The 17,101-nt window shown below is 43.4% G+C and overlaps 1 protein-coding gene across 1 annotated transcript; it reads left to right on the top strand.

Annotated features, from left to right (window-relative positions):
• Nucleotides 1-10,173: 10,173 nt before the first annotated feature.
• On the top strand, nt 10,174-13,632 carry LOC105053081 (trimethyltridecatetraene synthase). The gene is made up of 2 exons (XM_073245105.1): nt 10,174-11,174; nt 12,663-13,632. The coding sequence occupies exons 1-2, from the start codon at nt 10,263-10,265 to the stop codon at nt 13,290-13,292; spliced, it is 1,542 nt and encodes a 513-aa protein (XP_073101206.1). The 5' UTR covers nt 10,174-10,262; the 3' UTR covers nt 13,293-13,632.
• The last annotated feature ends 3,469 nt before the right edge of the window (nt 13,633-17,101 follow it).

Here is a 17,101-nt window from a genome sequence, read left to right as displayed (position 1 = left end):
CCTCGAAGAGAAGAGGGTGCCTCAATGTACTCAGTGGACCATAATTTGTGATCTTCCAACTTTTGTTAGTACTTAGTTATTTTTCTTGGCACCATGAACTAGATTGGGCCTTCTAATTGATTCCCATTTGTGGGACTAAACGAATTGAGATCTTACCTCAGTCTGAATATTGATAGTATGGAATTAGACTGAGACTCCTTATAAAGGTTTGACAAAATCCATCAGTTCATGCCATGGCTTAACCAAGACCAGTAGAGGAAGACACAATTTAAGAAAATTTCAAATTAAGTGTAGGCAGGGTTGAGTTCTGTTGGGCGAAATCATCATTCTAGTTCCCTCAACATTGTCGTTTCTCAGTGCACGTGCGTGGATGGTTGCTGACAAAGACGACCGCAGCCACAACCGGGCCTAAGCAAAGTCTTCGTAGGGTTTGTGCGACAACCAGCCCAACCAAATGCAAATCTGAACCCATTTGCTGGTCTAATTTTGGATGGCCAGGCCCATTGGACCATTCTAATAGTAACTTGCCGCACTAACTTCTTGCATTGTGAAATTCTTATTGAACCACATGCGGTACAGATCGGCAGTGCAGAACGAGCTGCACCACATGTGGTGATTGGCCCCCCACGCCCCCCCACCCAACAATGCACACCCCTCCTCCCCACACCCCCCGTGCGGTGATCAATTACCGCGTGCGGTAATTCTCTCTTGTATTTCGATTGATTGAGGTGTGCCTTGTTATCTACCGTATATATATGCTCTGGATTCGAAATGATCCACTGGATTTGGTCCATGTAATAATTTCTCCATTTGCCAGCCATTTTGCATCCCTAATGTTGAGTGTTGCCTGCTAGATTTCTCTCTTTCTATCTATCTATCTACCTATCCGTCTATCTCTCATTTTGGATGAGAAATACTAAGTCCTATCACATTCATAATGGCAATCAAATTTCGCATAAAGATTGTTTGTATAGAATTCATCTTCTACACCCTCTTGTATAGTATTTATCTTGAAGTTCAGATAGTCCACGAGTGCGATGCTCGCATTCCATGAAGATACAACACTCTGATAGGCTAGTGAAAGTAAAGGTCTTTTGCCAAGACATACAAAAATCAATAAAAAAAAGAAACAAAAATATAAATTTTGATATGTTTGTTGTCGCCAAATCCCAAACCAAAGAGATCAGAACTGATCTTTTCGGAAAAAGATGAAAAGAAAGAGTTCTCGATTGGAGACGAGATGCTGATGCAGACGACTGAATACTGGAGTAAGATCTGCAAAAAATCCCTAACCAAAGTATTTTCTGGTGAGACCCTCCAATGCTCAAGTTAGTTAGAAATTGGAGAACGGTGTATGAAAGAATAGGGGAGCATCTTGAGGCCTTTCATGGGTTTGCCTGAGACCCTTTGTCCTATTTATAGAGGGGTAGTAAGAGTCGTATACGTTAGAAAAATTGGTTGTTCCCGAAAAGTGTGCATGGATCGTGCAGTTAGGGGTTGCATTTTCGCGTTCGCAATGTGGAGCCAGTCGATAGTTGTCTTTTGGAATGAAATCTGATTTTGATGGTTAAACCTTCCTTATCTGACCTTTCTATAGTCATGAGAAAAATTATTCTTTCAAAATAGATATTTTACTAGATTGAGACGACCTACTAAATTTAGGACCAAGCTATGTAACTCCTCCCCTTCCTTTCCTCGACCATGCCCGAAGACCTGATCGATTGAGGCTAAAGTAGTGGTTCACACAATGTCCAATCTTGCAAGCATGCTTCTCAGAAGATTAATGATTCTAAACACTAATTGCATTTGTTAAACTATAGTTTAGCTACCAATAGAGGTGCAAAATAATAAATATTTTAAGAAATGATCAGGGGATTGAATTGCCTACTGGAGAGGGCACTGCTATTTTGTTCTCACTGGAGACTCCAACAAAGAGACACTATAAAATAATCCTAATAATCCCATATTCTTGTTAGGGTTCAGATTGTATATTTTGTGCTACAGAAAGGTTCTTTTTTTTTTCACAGTGTGAATCGTTGTATCATGCAATAGCCACTAAGAGATTCATGTAAGATAATAAAAGTAAGAGTATAGATACTTTGAGATCTGTCCAAGATATGATGCAATGGTTGATGTCGTAAAAAAAAAAAAAATTCAATCATTTTTTCGCACCCTTTGTTTGGGAACTAATAAATTCTCTCCACTTCTAACCACAGAGACCCAGTTGTTTTATTAAATTGTCCAACTTCAGAAATGTGCTGGAGATTTAAGTAAAGGCCATTGGTAGATAGGTATCTCAGGAATAAACAAATCCAGATCCACTTACTCTATTAGGAGAAATGGATTAATTTAGTCCTCATGCAGTTTACTCTGAAATAAACTCCTCTATATATCGTGGACCAGTTTACTCCATACTGGATGAAAAAAAATTGTACAGGTGGAAGAGTAACTTTAGCAGCATTAAAATATCCACTTTGTCCTTAGAATAAAATCATAACTTTTCTGTACTTTAGTTGCAGATTAAAGGAAGGTTACATGGAGTTGTCCGCGTGAGTCATTTCTATAAGCCATTTTTCGCTAACCAAAATATCTCAGCTTAGAACCTAGATGATCCGAACAACATTGTATGTCCAGCCCAGAGAGAAGTAGCACCAATCCACGGCTCCGAACGACAGCCGACGTCATCACAGAATAGACACCAATCTGACGAATACCAACTCTAGCTCATAAAAGACCAACCTAGACATCGAATAATGCGATCTCCAGGATTATAACCTCAAATATATTCAATCAATTTTGGATTCAAATTGAGGCGGCACCCCAATACTTCATCGACCTCAGCCATTAGCCATCTGGATGACGAGGTCAAATCATTGAAATTTCTCAATAGCTTATAGAACGTGGACAACTGGCACCCACGACTAACCATTATAATTTATAGGTTAGTGGGTAAATTTCTATCTTAAAAATCTACTAGATTAAGTCCTAACAACCTATCAAATTGGGATCCAACGGCCTACTGGATTTATGTGTAATAGCTTATAGTTCTATCTTTATACAAATAGGTAATGATAGGACTCTAAATTAAGCAAGCATATTGACAGAGAATAGTGCTCGTACTCTCATTCTTCCATTTTTTTCTTTCTTTCTTTCATGTTCTCAAATTTCAACTAATTTAGGTATTGTAGGATCTCCTACTGGAGCACCTTCAATGGGTGTGAATTTTTATTATAGGTTCTTCCAGGAAGAGACACCTTTAAGCCAGGTCCGAGCTTCGCATCAGTGGACAACCAACATTAGTCCAAAGATTTACAGCAATATGAGGAAAGACCTATTTGATTTTTTTTTGTTACACTTTAACCCACCTAATTTTACAAAATCAATTTATTTTAGGGGTACAATAATCATTTTAAGAGGTTTGTAAAGTCGCTTTTTCCACCTAATCCAGAATAAATTATTCCACTCTCATAGGACGGTCTAATTTATTTTGGAGTAAAATGGTTTAGAAATATCTACGCCAACAAACACATGATTATATAAAATTGTGGTGTTGTTTTTTTACTAGTTCACAGAAAACCTACCAAACTCTGTCAATATTACATGTGCGGTATGTGGCACTGAAAAAAAAGAGCAAAGATAAACCTGATACACATGGAGTCAGAAAGTGCCTACATGTGTTTCACATCATATCACGATGTGAGAACTTGGAATGCATTGCGAGGCCAATTCAAAAAAAATGGCTTCGTGGTCCATGCAATGTGTTGGAAAAATTTGCCGGCAAATCCTGCACCATAAATGACAAGTACCAGAAATTATTTCTTATATCGCGTGCATCATATGGCCGTACAAGTCATTAATCATAATTGTCGATTTCTATGGACCATATTCACCAAGTATACATCTTAATACCATTATAGAAATAAATGATTGTGGCTGGTGGCATGCATGGCCTGGTAACGTCAGTGTAGAGAATAATTTCTTGAAAGACACAGATATCGGATCTAGTTATTTGATCCATAATGGATATTCTCCAGGTAAAATATCCAACAAGTTGAATTAATGCTGCCTCACAAAGACCATAAAGGAATGCTATTGATTTTACCAAAAAAGGAAGAAAAAAGGAATGCTATTGAAGTCTGAGACGACATCCTCACATGCAGGTGTAGGTTTTTGGAACTGTAAAGAATATCTAGTCATTTAATCCACGAGATTTCATTTAGGTGAAATGGAGTTATTACATCTAATATCTACTAAATACAAAGGAAAACCCTCTTATTAATTAACCTGAAGTAATATTCACGAAAATAGTAGTTCAAGAAATTAGGCATAAAGTGTAACCAAAGCTTGCGGTGCAACTTGACCACGAGAAGGACAGCTTTGTGCCGTGCCGTATTTGAGTCGCTTTGGAACAATAAATCCAGCGAGATTTGCCACGAGAGACCAGAATCCACATTCTTCCAAACACGTTGAGTTAAATTGTTTTTTTCGCTCTTTTTGGGGCAAATATCTCTAAGTCTGCTTGACCTAAAAATCAATATGCATTCCCTGAAGGTTTTTTGATTCTTTGTGAAAAATTGCTAGGCACATGCATGCACAACCAAATCCGAGACTCACACGATTTGATTTAGAACAGAGTCTATTCCACCATCAATAATAAAAAGTGCCAAAATTGCACTTTGCCAAGGCCGGATCAATCCAACCTATTCACATTCCCATATGCTCATCATTATATTTAAAATATTAATTTACTATAATAAATCCATCTTCCAAGAAACTGATGTTAGACGTGGCACACATTTGAACGAAACATAGAGACTTCCGAAGTCATGTACTTTCCCACTTGAAAGGAAGGATTCGAGCAGTTGCATTAATTTAAATAAGGGGAGAAGACGCGTATACAACCAAAAGGTCAAGCCTCCACTAGAAGTCTAGAACAAAATTGCATGCATTTTTCTCGTTTTCCAAAATGCCATTGGAAAATAAGCTATGGAATCATAGCTTGTTAGGATTTGACGCCTCGAGATTCAGCCCACATTGAGCCCACAGTGAGGTTCGCGGCGAAAAACGGAGTCCAACGAGACCAAGATCACCTGAATCGGAGCTCGGATGGAGAAGATACGAGCTTTCGAAGATAGCACGAAAACCGAGGCGGCGGAGGACCGCCGGCGACCGGCGGCGGGCGGCAGCGGCGCGGCCGCAGGCGGCGGCGCGCGGGACGCGCGTCCCAGGCCCGCTGGCCCGCGTGGGACGCGGGACCCAGGCCCGGGCGGGACGCGGGACCCAGGCCCGCGCGGGACGCGCGTCCCAGGCCCAGGCCCGCGCGGGACGCGCGACCCAGGCCCAGGCCCGTGCGGGACGCGCGACCCAGCAGCCTGCTGGCCCATCCCCGGTCCACCGTGGACCGGGTGGTCCACGGCGCGGCCTGTGGACCGCGTGGACGTTTCCCACTCGATTCTCGCGGTCCACGGCTCTATTCCGTGGACCGAAGCGCGATCTAAGGGTCCAGAGAGCTCCCGGTGTTGATCGGACGGCTTGGGACGTGATTTGGCTTGATTAAGGATTCCTAATCACCCTCTAACCTATGTTTAAGCCTTTAAAAGGCCTGAGAACGAACAGAAGGGGCGTGATCGGGTTTTCTCGCCGCCGTACGAACCAGAGGAGAGAGAGAGGGGCGAGGGCGCTGTGAGAGAAGGAGCAGGAGGCTCCTGGACAGCGGTCGCCAGGCTCTTCAGGGGTTCAGGGGGGTCTCCAAGAGAGAGAGAGCTTTTGTGAGGAGAACTTCATGTGAGAGAGAATTGGGTGTACAAGGGTTGAGGGTGAGGTCTCCTCTTGTAAGATTTTCTTTTCATAGTGAAGTTTGCATGCCCCGTGGAGGCGAGCCCTTTTGTGGCTGATCCACGTATTTTGATTGTTTTTTCTTCTGTTTTGTTTCTTCTTTCTTCCTGCTGCATCGCGTGGTACTGAAAGGGTCTTGGGAGGTGGTGTCCTGGCCAGACATCCACCCAACAAGTGGTATCAGAGCAAGGCGGTACAAGGACGCAGATTGCAGTGGTGGTGAGCAAGACTGAAGATGGAGAAAACAGGAATAATCAGGATGGAGATCAACAAGTTTGATGGTAAGAGCAATTTCTCCTTGTGGCAGGCAAGGGTGAAGGACGTGCTCATCCAACAGGGGTTGATCGAAGCTCTCTTGTGCGATGAGAAACCGACCACCATGGAGGTGCGGGATTGGAAACGGCTACAGATGCAGGCGGTGAGTACCATCCGCATGTACCTGGCGGATGAGGTGGTGATCCATGTGCTGAGCGAGACTTCCCCGACGGTGCTGTGGTCGAAGCTCGAGGAGTTGTACATGGCGAAGTCTCTCACCAACACTCTTTTCCTCTGGAGGCAGTTTTACCAACTGCGGATGACTGAGAGACAGAGCGTGCAGGAGCATCTGAGCCACTTCCAGAAGATCCTCACCGACCTTCTCAGCGTTGGCGAGAACGTTGAGGAGAAGACCAGGGCGCTGGTTTTGCTGGCATCGCTTCCTTCTTCGTACGAGTCCTTGGTGACTGCTCTTCTAGTGGGGAAGAGCACTATCAAGATGGACGAGGTCACCGCGGCGATACTCCAGAACGAGGTTCTCAGGAGGGAGAACCCAGCTTCGAGCTCAGGTGGCGATAGCTCAGCTTTGGTGGCTTCTGGAGGTGCAGGAGGCGGTAGACGGAGCGACAGGAGATCGCATCGAGGGCGGTCTAAGTCCAGGAGGGACTTGAGCAAAACCAGGTGTTACCGGTGTGAGGAGTTGGGGCATCTAGCTAGAGATTGCCCTCAACTGAAAAATCGGACGGTGGCTGCTGTAGCGACGGCCGGCAGTGATTCAGATGGAGATGTCCTAGAGATATCTGACGAGGTATCTACTTCTTCCCAGCAGTGGATATTAGATTCTGCATGCCCCTATCATGTGTGTTGCAGAGAGGAGCAGTTTGACTCCCTGGAGAACAGTGAGAGCACTGTATATCTGCCAAATGGATCGAGCTGTGCGATCAGAGGCATTGGGACGGTCAGCTGGAGGACACATGACGGTGCAATGAGGAGATTGGGGGAGGTCCGATACATACCCAATTTCAGGCGGAATCTTATCTCACTTAGCAGACTGGATTCGAGAGGCTACAGGACGGTAGCTGGTGGAGGAATCCTGAGGGTGCTACGCGGCGATAGGATTGTGCTGGAGGGGAAGAAGGGGAGCAAAGGACATTATTACCTGGTAGGGAGCCCAGTGCGAGGTGGAGCATCGGGAGCCAGGTGGAGCTCAGAGCGAGGTGGAGCTCCAGGAGGCGGATCGGGCACGAGACAGGAGACTCGGGAGGACGAGAGGCGACGTCGCAAGGTAAGATTCCTATTGCCGCAAGATGATGCCCCGAGCAGGTCTCAGGTCAGGAGGAGCACAGCATACGACGGAGATGGGATCGAGCAGCCTGGCTCGACTCCCATGTTTGCCCATCCATGATCAGCAGGCGATTGCCCCAGGGCATGGGGGCGAGGAGATCCAGAAGCTCTCGGAGTTTGGAGGAGGCCGAATATCGAGTCGAGGTGGAGATTGTTAGGATTTGACGCCTCGAGATTCAGCCCACATTGAGCCCACAGTGAGGTTCGCGGCGAAAAACGGAGTCCAACGAGACCAAGATCACCTGAATCGGAGCTCGGATGGAGAAGATACGAGCTTTCGAAGATAGCACGAAAACCGAGGCGGCGGAGGACCGCCGGCGACCGGCGGCGGGCGGCAGCGGCGCGGCCGCAGGCGGCGGCGCGCGGGACGCGCGTCCCAGGCCCGCTGGCCCGCGTGGGACGCGGGACCCAGGCCCGGGCGGGACGCGGGACCCAGGCCCGCGCGGGACGCGCGTCCCAGGCCCAGGCCCGCGCGGGACGCGCGACCCAGGCCCAGGCCCGTGCGGGACGCGCGACCCAGCAGCCTGCTGGCCCATCCCCGGTCCACCGTGGACCGGGTGGTCCACGGCGCGGCCTGTGGACCGCGTGGACGTTTCCCACTCGATTCTCGCGGTCCACGGCTCTATTCCGTGGACCGAAGCGCGATCTAAGGGTCCAGAGAGCTCCCGGTGTTGATCGGACGGCTTGGGACGTGATTTGGCTTGATTAAGGATTCCTAATCACCCTCTAACCTATGTTTAAGCCTTTAAAAGGCCTGAGAACGAACAGAAGGGGCGTGATCGGGTTTTCTCGCCGCCGTACGAACCAGAGGAGAGAGAGAGGGGCGAGGGCGCTGTGAGAGAAGGAGCAGGAGGCTCCTGGACAGCGGTCGCCAGGCTCTTCAGGGGTTCAGGGGGGTCTCCAAGAGAGAGAGAGCTTTTGTGAGGAGAACTTCATGTGAGAGAGAATTGGGTGTACAAGGGTTGAGGGTGAGGTCTCCTCTTGTAAGATTTTCTTTTCATAGTGAAGTTTGCATGCCCCGTAGAGGCGAGCCCTTTTGTGGCTGATCCACGTATTTTGATTGTTTTTTCTTCTGTTTTGTTTCTTCTTTCTTCCTGCTGCATCGCGTGGTACTGAAAGGGTCTTGGGAGGTGGTGTCCTGGCCAGACATCCACCCAACATAGCTGATGGACCACATTATAGGGGAAAAATATGGGTCCGCCAGGGTCCATCAGTGGACCAGTTCCAACACAAACCAAGATGCATAAACATGACAAAATACAAAAAGAAAGAAAGAAAGAAAAAAGCAACATAGATATTTATAAACATAAGGAAAAAAAAAAAAAAAAGAAGAACGAAAAGAGAATAATATAAATATATTTGTATATTTTGATTTGTAGTTAGATTGATCGACTGCGGAGCTAGTGGACCTGATTCAATCAAATAATTGAGATACTATAGGACATCGTCATTTGGTAACTTTGACCGTCAATGGTCATCAGCTCCAAATTACTTCATGCTTTGATGTCCCGGTCGAGTAGAATTTATTTAGCGGCTAGGACTTCACACAAGATTAGTTTGCACTTTCCTACTGTGAACACCCAGGACTCCATGATGGAGTTGTCATGGCTAAACACACAAGATTAGTTCGCATTTTCTCATGACATTATGAACACCCAGGACTACAAGTTATTAGCATCAACATCTTGAATAAGACCTCTTCATTTCATGTCACTCGATCATTAGGCATATCAGACTCGATTGACAATTCCACGGCTATGTCAAGAATTTAAAGGTAAATTAAAATCTCCAAGCAGTTATATGCGACTAATTAATCTACTCTTCCACAGAGTTGGATCCATTCTAATGCCATAATAAAAAGAATGCACTTAAATTCTTGAAATGATCAGAAAGGTTAATTATTCATGGTGTCTGATGCATGCTTAATTTGCACCATAAAAATTAAGCTGCACACTGTCGGATCACCACCATATCGAACATCCAAAGGCAATGGGCCGTGTACACAACTCGATGTGACTTTTGTCAGATCTATTTGATAGCTATTCATTTTTACAAACATACGATGCAATGTCTGTTGAGGAGGTGGTGAACGTGGTGGATCACCCTCCACAGAATGCTTGAATATCTCCTGATTCCCTCTGGTCATCCACAACCATCCTTCTCCCTGATTTTTTGTATCATATTCATATTCAATATGTATGAATTCTCCGATTTATTAAAAAATATGTATATATATATCTACAATCTTTTGAAGTTGAGTATGATTATATAAAAATAAATAATATTATAGATTAAATGATGACACATATAATTAATCATCCGGATCTATATATTGGATGATATTATCAAATATTTTTTTTTAACTTTTAATATTTTATTTACTTATTTTTATAAATATTTTATTCTAGATTGATTTAATATATAAACCTATTTTATCGAGGAAAAAAAAAGATACCTTTCTATTATTACATATATTAGTTGCGCTTTTATGTTAAACACTGGACAAGCCGGCTCATCTGCAATGCGTGCGATGGACCACAGCATCCAATGTATCGTGTTGGTCATCCATCATACAACGGATGGCTAGCAAACAACACGTACTGTTTATATGGATACAATCTATATATCCAAGTATATGCTGTTTGCTGGTAGTTCATTCTATCACAGACGAGACAAGCGCAATACACCGTATGCTGCGGTGCACCACGAAGGATCCGCGAGCTATAAATACCCCTTAGCCCCTATGCAAGCTACCACCACAACCACCTCTCCCGACCATCACCACCCTCCGCCTTCTCCTCCTCAACTCCCCTCGGCTACCACCACCAATGGAATTACCATCATGGGCCTCATATCTAGCAACCGTACTAGCATCCATCCTCCTCCTCCTCCAACCCCTCTTCTTACGGCGCCGTCGCCACCGTAAACCAAACCTCCCCCCTGGCCCAAAGCCATGGCCCGTCATCGGAAACCTCAACCTCATCGGTTCCCTCCCCCACCGCTCCCTCCACGCCCTCTCCCACAAGTACGGCCCCCTCATGCACCTTTACTTCGGCTCCTTTCCGGTCATCGTCGCCTCCTCCGTCGACATGGCTAAGCTCATCCTCAAGACCCATGATGTCACCTTCTGCGGTCGCCCAAAGACCGCCGCCGGCAGGTACACCACCTACAACTACTCCAACGTCACTTGGTCCCAGTACGGCGCCTACTGGCGCCAGGCTCGCAAGATGTGCGTGATGGAGCTCTTCAGTGCGAGAAGGCTGGACTCCTATGAGTACATAAGAGTGGAGGAGGCCAAGAACCTCCTCCGGGACCTCTTCAACTCCTCAGGGAGGCCTGTTAACCTCAAGGACCACCTCTCAAACGTCAGTCTCAATGTCATAAGCCGAATGGTTCTGGGGAAGAAGTATTTGGACGAGTCCGAGGATGCGGTGGTGTCGCCGGAGGAGTTCAAGGCGATGCTGGACGAGCTCTTCTTGCTTAACGGCGTCATGAACATCGGAGATTCGATGCCATGGCTGGATTTCTTGGACTTGCAGGGGTATATCAGGAGGATGAAGAAGCTGGGAAAGAAGTTCGATAGGTTCCTCGAGCATGTGGTGGATGAACACAACGAGAGGCGGCGGCGCGAGGGGGAGAAGTTTGTGGCCAGGGACATGGTCGATGTTCTTCTGCAGCTTGCCGACGATCCCACCTTGGAGGTCAAGCTTGAGAGGCGTGGTGTCAAGGCGTTCACTCAGGTGGGTTTTTCTTGGTCATGGCTTCTTCTATGCACGGTTTGGTGACAGTTGACCAACCGTTTCCCGTAATAGGAGGATAATTAATTTTTCAAATAGACAAGGTCCTATAACTCCACAAAAAAAAAAAAAAAAAAAAAGGTGCGGGCCCAGTGACGTGGGCTTGTCACCCCAGATTCTATGCACGGTTTGGTGACAGTTGACCAACCGTTTCCCGTAATAGGAGGATAATTAATTTTTCAAATAGACAAGGTCCTATAACTCCACAAAAAAAAAAAAAAAAAAAAAAAAGGTGCGGGCCCAGTGACGTGGGCTTGTCACCCCAGAGGGAAAAATTATTGCATGCACCTACAAGTGAACCAGGGCAAATCCCGGAGAATATGCATGATGGATAGCGCGCAATTGGGAATTGGTGGGAATCGCGTTACCCACCGTGGAATTTGACGCGGTCCAATCGCACCTGCTGCAAGTAATACGGAGGCCCTCAGAGGGCATTTGATGAGATGATCAATTAAAAATGACATGAGTAAAAATAATGAGATCATTATATTTAATTATATTTTAATAATTAAAATTGAAAAATAAAAATTTTAAATAATTTAATTTTAATTAATATGGTAATTAGGAAAGGTCACTCAAAATGGTCACTTATTTTTCTTCCGCTATTCATTTTGTTCATGATATATCACATGATACAAATTTAACGAGTGATTATTGGTTAGAGTAGATGACCACTCAGCTGATGGACAAATCCAACCACGGGGTAACATGCTCTGAAAAGGATAAACCAAAAAAGAACATAATAAACATGCTTTCACGTATGTTGTTATAAAAAAAAATTAGCCATCGTTTTTTGTTATAAAAAAAAAAAAGAAAAAAAAATTAATAACTTAAAAATATAACTCAAATTAATGCCACTCAACTCATGCGATGTACTCCCATTGCTCTTTTTAATTTGGCATATTTTCTGGTTGGACTAGATGCATCTTTGAATTGATGGATCGATTCACCTGTGCACATGGAACATGTTTTAATACCCTATATTTTCTCACATAAAATGATACCATATAATATAATATAGTATACTAAAAATAATACATCATAAAATTTATAAATCACAGGCAAGACCAATATCATAATAATTGACTTTGATCTTTACTTCTAATTAATTATAATATCAGAACTATTTGATTTTAAACCTTAAATAGAAAAAAAAAAAATTTATTCAAAATATTTATATATTTTTGTGAAAAATAAAACACACGCCCCCTCACTTTTTAAGTACACACTTATTTGCTGTTCCGGAACAGCCTCCGTGTCACACATGAATAACGTCAGATACAATTATTTCACGTGCAACCACAAACCAGAGTGGAAGGAAATAATAATATTGCCAACATTTAGACCGGCAAAAAAACCAGACCGGTTCAATTAGCTACCTTGCAAGATTTTGTTAAGGTCCAACACGGGCTCCTTCCTCCTATGGTGCAGGACATGATCGCCGGTGGCACAGAGAGCTCCGCCATGACCGTGGAATGGGCCATCTCCGAGCTCCTCAAACGACCGGAAATCTTCAAGAAGGCTACCGAGGAGCTCGACCGGGTCATCGGACGGCACCGGTGGGTCGAGGAGAAGGAGTTGCACCACCTCCCCTACATCGAAGCCATCATCAAGGAGACCATGAGGATGCACCCGGTGGCACCCATGCTCGTTCCCCGGCAATGCCGTGAGGACTGCAATGTCGCCGGCTACGACATCCCGGCCGGGACTCGTGTTCTGGTCAATGTATGGACCATTGGGAGGGACCCTACGATATGGGATGCGCCGGAGGAGTTCCGGCCGGAGCGGTTCATCGGCAGCACGATTGATGTCAAGGGGCAGGACTTCGAGCTTCTGCCGTTCGGGTCCGGGCGGCGGATGTGCCCTGGGTACAGCCTTGGGCTCAAGGTGATACAGGTGAGCCTGGCCAACCTACTGCATGGTTTTGCATGGAGGTTGCCTGATGGGATGAAGGTGGAGGATCTGAGCATGGAGGAGATCTTTGGGTTGTCGACACCGAGGAAGGTGCCACTCGAAGTAGTCGTCGAACCGAAGCTTCCGGCTCATCTTTATGCCGTGTGATTTTGAGGCCTCTTGGAATGAATCCAGTCAATAGAAACAGAGGTACCTCAATGCCTATAAAATACATAAATAAATAAAGAAAAGAAAAAACGATGGTATTCTGGCTATCAGGTGCAAGAGTGGTGCATCCTTTTATCTTTTAATGTAACAGATCAGTGATGTAGAAGAATGTTTGCTACTTAAAAATGAGATGTAAAACTAAGGTATATGATGTTAAGAGTAACCATACTGGTAAATGCTACTTCTTAAGATGTAAAAGTGTCGCATATATATGCTGAGGGGAAGCAAGTCTGTTACTAATTAATTGGGTATGAGATCTAGAACTAAGTGCATGAATGAGAGCTAGCATGTTTAAGAACTTGCTTGGAAAATTAAGAATCTAACACTGTTCTTCTTCACAGGCCTTCTCTTTGTTCAGCTCTGAAGTCTAAACAAAACTACACATGGAGGAGAGATGGTTATTCCTGTTGGAGTAGTTATTCTTAGCATTCCTGTTGGAATAAGAATAATTATTCTTGCTTGTCCGAAATCTTAAATTGTTCGGTCCTGGTTGGGATGGCAAAAGGAACAAAGAGACCCTTATTCGTGAAATCATCTGATTCCAGACTCCCGTCGGAATTGTTCCTTTAGGTGTAAGCAAGTTTGTTGGAATTAACTATTCTTCCTCATTTTGTCAAACGCGATAGGGGCTATGCGATAAAACAAAGTAGTATTGGTCAACTAGAAGCACAGGTGTAAACATGTAACCGGATCAAGCTTGGGTGAGCCGTCTGTTGGGAACGGGATGCTCTGCGGTATTCAAAAACATCATGTATATATTGAGGCATCTATTAAAAAATAAACAGTTATATGATATTTATTTAAATTATTTAAATATTTTTATTTTTTTTTAATATTTTAACGTGCGCGACCACCTATTTTTTGATGGGTATTTCTGAAGCACTCTGTACGGTACTTTTTAAATACCACCGGAGGATCCGTTCCCCAGGTGTTGTGCAACAGCCCATCATCTAATGGGCCTTATGGTATCATAGTGCGGCCAATCTGCATCCACAGCCCCGTGCAGCAAGTGATTGCCGCATGATATGTACATGAATGGCTGTGATTGCGGAAATCCTATCCAGTTTAAGCACTAAGAAAATGGAAAGTTAATTTTACAAATAATTGACTTTTAATAGTCTATAATTCAGATGAACACATGTCACTCCTCATAACTATCTTTCTTTAAAACAAGGAAACCAAATGAAGGCAGCACCATTAAATATGATGCTACAAGGGTACTGTACACGTAGTATCTAAATCTAAACCTGGCATTTTTGGATGCCACGGAGAAGACCAAAAGGAACGGTATTGAATGTGCATATTTCTCATTAGATTTCCAAAGATTAGGTTTTTCGTTTATATAATAAGAACATCCCTGAGGTCGCTTTGGTGGCACACCTCGAGAACAATGCTTATTCTGATTATATAGCCGATCGATATCTTTGCTAATTGTACCAATAGAAATTTTTTGTGCACTGCAGGTGGTGCAAAATTATATGTACTGTCTGCAGTGATTGATTTCTACATGAGATTAGTAAAAAAAAAAAAAAAAATTAAATCAATCACTGTTGACAGTGTGCGCACTTTTGCACCACCCATGGTGCACAAAGAATTCCTCCTGTACCAATCTACTAAAATGAGTGGGCCATAATTAATGGGGTCCTTCTGCTCCTTTGCAACCTTTTAAGTCCTCAGCAACAGCAAGGCCTGTCATCCTTCAAGATCATCTTAATTGCAGTTTTTTTCTTGAAGTCTTTAGCTAAATAGTATGTATGTGGTTTATTGAGCAAGTCAAGAAGAAAACCATGTCTGGAACTGGAGGAGTTACAGCACAAGATAGCTGAAGGAGCTATTTTTGCTGAATGGGTTCTGGAATATGGATGACTTGGTTCCCTACTTGGATTTCTTTGACTTGGAGGGGACATCAAGCAGTATATTTGCCTTCTATTCTTTACACCAAAAGAGAGAGAGAAAACAAAGGGAAGACGCATTCTGGTTCTTGAAATAGTTAGATGGACAGTCCAATTATTTGCACATCACTATACGTACAAACTCAACATAGCACTAACGGGTGATGAATATTATTGCTGGTTATATACACCTTGAGGTTCCAGTTACCTGTTTCCTATCATGTATCCTTAATTGGTGGATCGATATGGATGCAAGATGTTCGTTTTTTTTTTTCCTTTTTTCCTTTTTCCCTTTTTTGGTGGATTTTCTTGGCTATGGCTTCTTGTATGCACGGTTTGCCGACAGTTTACTAACCATTGTAGAGGGATAACTAATTTTCTAAATAGACAATGTCATATGACTCCAGCAAAATGTGGGTGAAGTGATGTGGGCTCGTTTGAAACATGTTAGAATGACATTGACCTCTGAAAGAGGAAAAATTATTATTAGATCCACCGGCTCAATGACAGACGAGTCCAACTGCAAAGCTAATATTCTCATTTTGTGCAGCTACCAAGATTTCAAGGCCTGTGGTGTGCATTGAAACTCCAGTTGGGTGGCAACAGAATAGAAAGGCAATGAATATAAGACAATGTATCGCCAATACATGCATTGCACCTAACTTTTGACGTTTTAACAACTCCACTTGCCCACACGGCTGCCCCATTGCATGCATGTTGGCAACGTGGTGGCAATCACGAAAAACTTATTGGACGGAACAATTCTACCATCGTGTATCTTGAATCAATCAACAGAAAATCACCGTATCATTCATTGTTGGGAAAAGATGCATTATTTTTCAAATTTGATTGAAAATTTTAGATAAAAAAAAATTCATTGATCGGTTAGTTGACAACTTTCGCTGTTTTAAATAAAAAAAAAATATTTTTTTGGATAATGTAATGATTTTTCAATTCTCGTTGATTGATCCGAGATATATAGGATGGAATTGTTCTATTCAATAATTTTACACAATAAAGTTGGATCGGATTATATAATTAGATCGATCCAAAATTTATCAAATTTTGCCTAATTAATTTATCAAATGGATCAAAAATTTAAATTTAATTATTTTATTAAATAGATAGTCTGATTTTTCCCTTTTTGTTTCTGTACATGATGATTTGCAATTTGAGATAGGTGCGCTACACAGATAGGCGGGTGTCACAGGTGTTAAGAAGGAATGAAAAAGAATTCAATTTTAGCAATGGTATGGTAACTCAAAAACGACGGTCAAAATGATCACTCATTTTCCATCCACTGTTCATTTTGGTCATGACACACTTTATGATGCCAATTAGTGAAATATTGGGTACATTCCGTCTCTAACACTCATGACTAACAAATCTAACCGTAAATTAGTGGATGGATCCTTTATCCTAATCGCCTGTCATATAGTATAGCCTAGCAACCTGAAGGGGCTACTCAATTTTTATGTAACAATATTCAGCTCCACTCTTATATAAAGAGATAACAAAAGAGATCTCAAGATAAGTTCTACTCTAGAGAATATCGAGCGTGCTCTCATCTTCTCCCTCTCATTTTCTTTTCTATATTATTGTCAAGTTCCGACTGACTTATGCATCGAAGGATCCCTTCTCGGAGCAACTCCGACGAAAATGGACTTCTTAGTTTTCTCTTTGGTATTTTGATTCTCAAACAGCGGCCAACTTCAATCATACCAGTATTCGGTCAGAGTCTTGCAACAACAGAATTATTGACACCGATGAAGGTGGCACTCGAAGCAGTCATTGTGCCAAAGCTCTTTGCTTATCCTTATGCTGTGTGATTTTTGGGCCTCTTAGAATGAATTCAGC

The sequence above is a fragment of the Elaeis guineensis genome, chromosome 10 (genome assembly GCF_000442705.2).
Source record: "Elaeis guineensis isolate ETL-2024a chromosome 10, EG11, whole genome shotgun sequence".
NCBI lineage: Eukaryota > Viridiplantae > Streptophyta > Magnoliopsida > Arecales > Arecaceae > Elaeis > Elaeis guineensis.
This window is presented reverse-complemented; position numbering and strand designations above follow the sequence as displayed.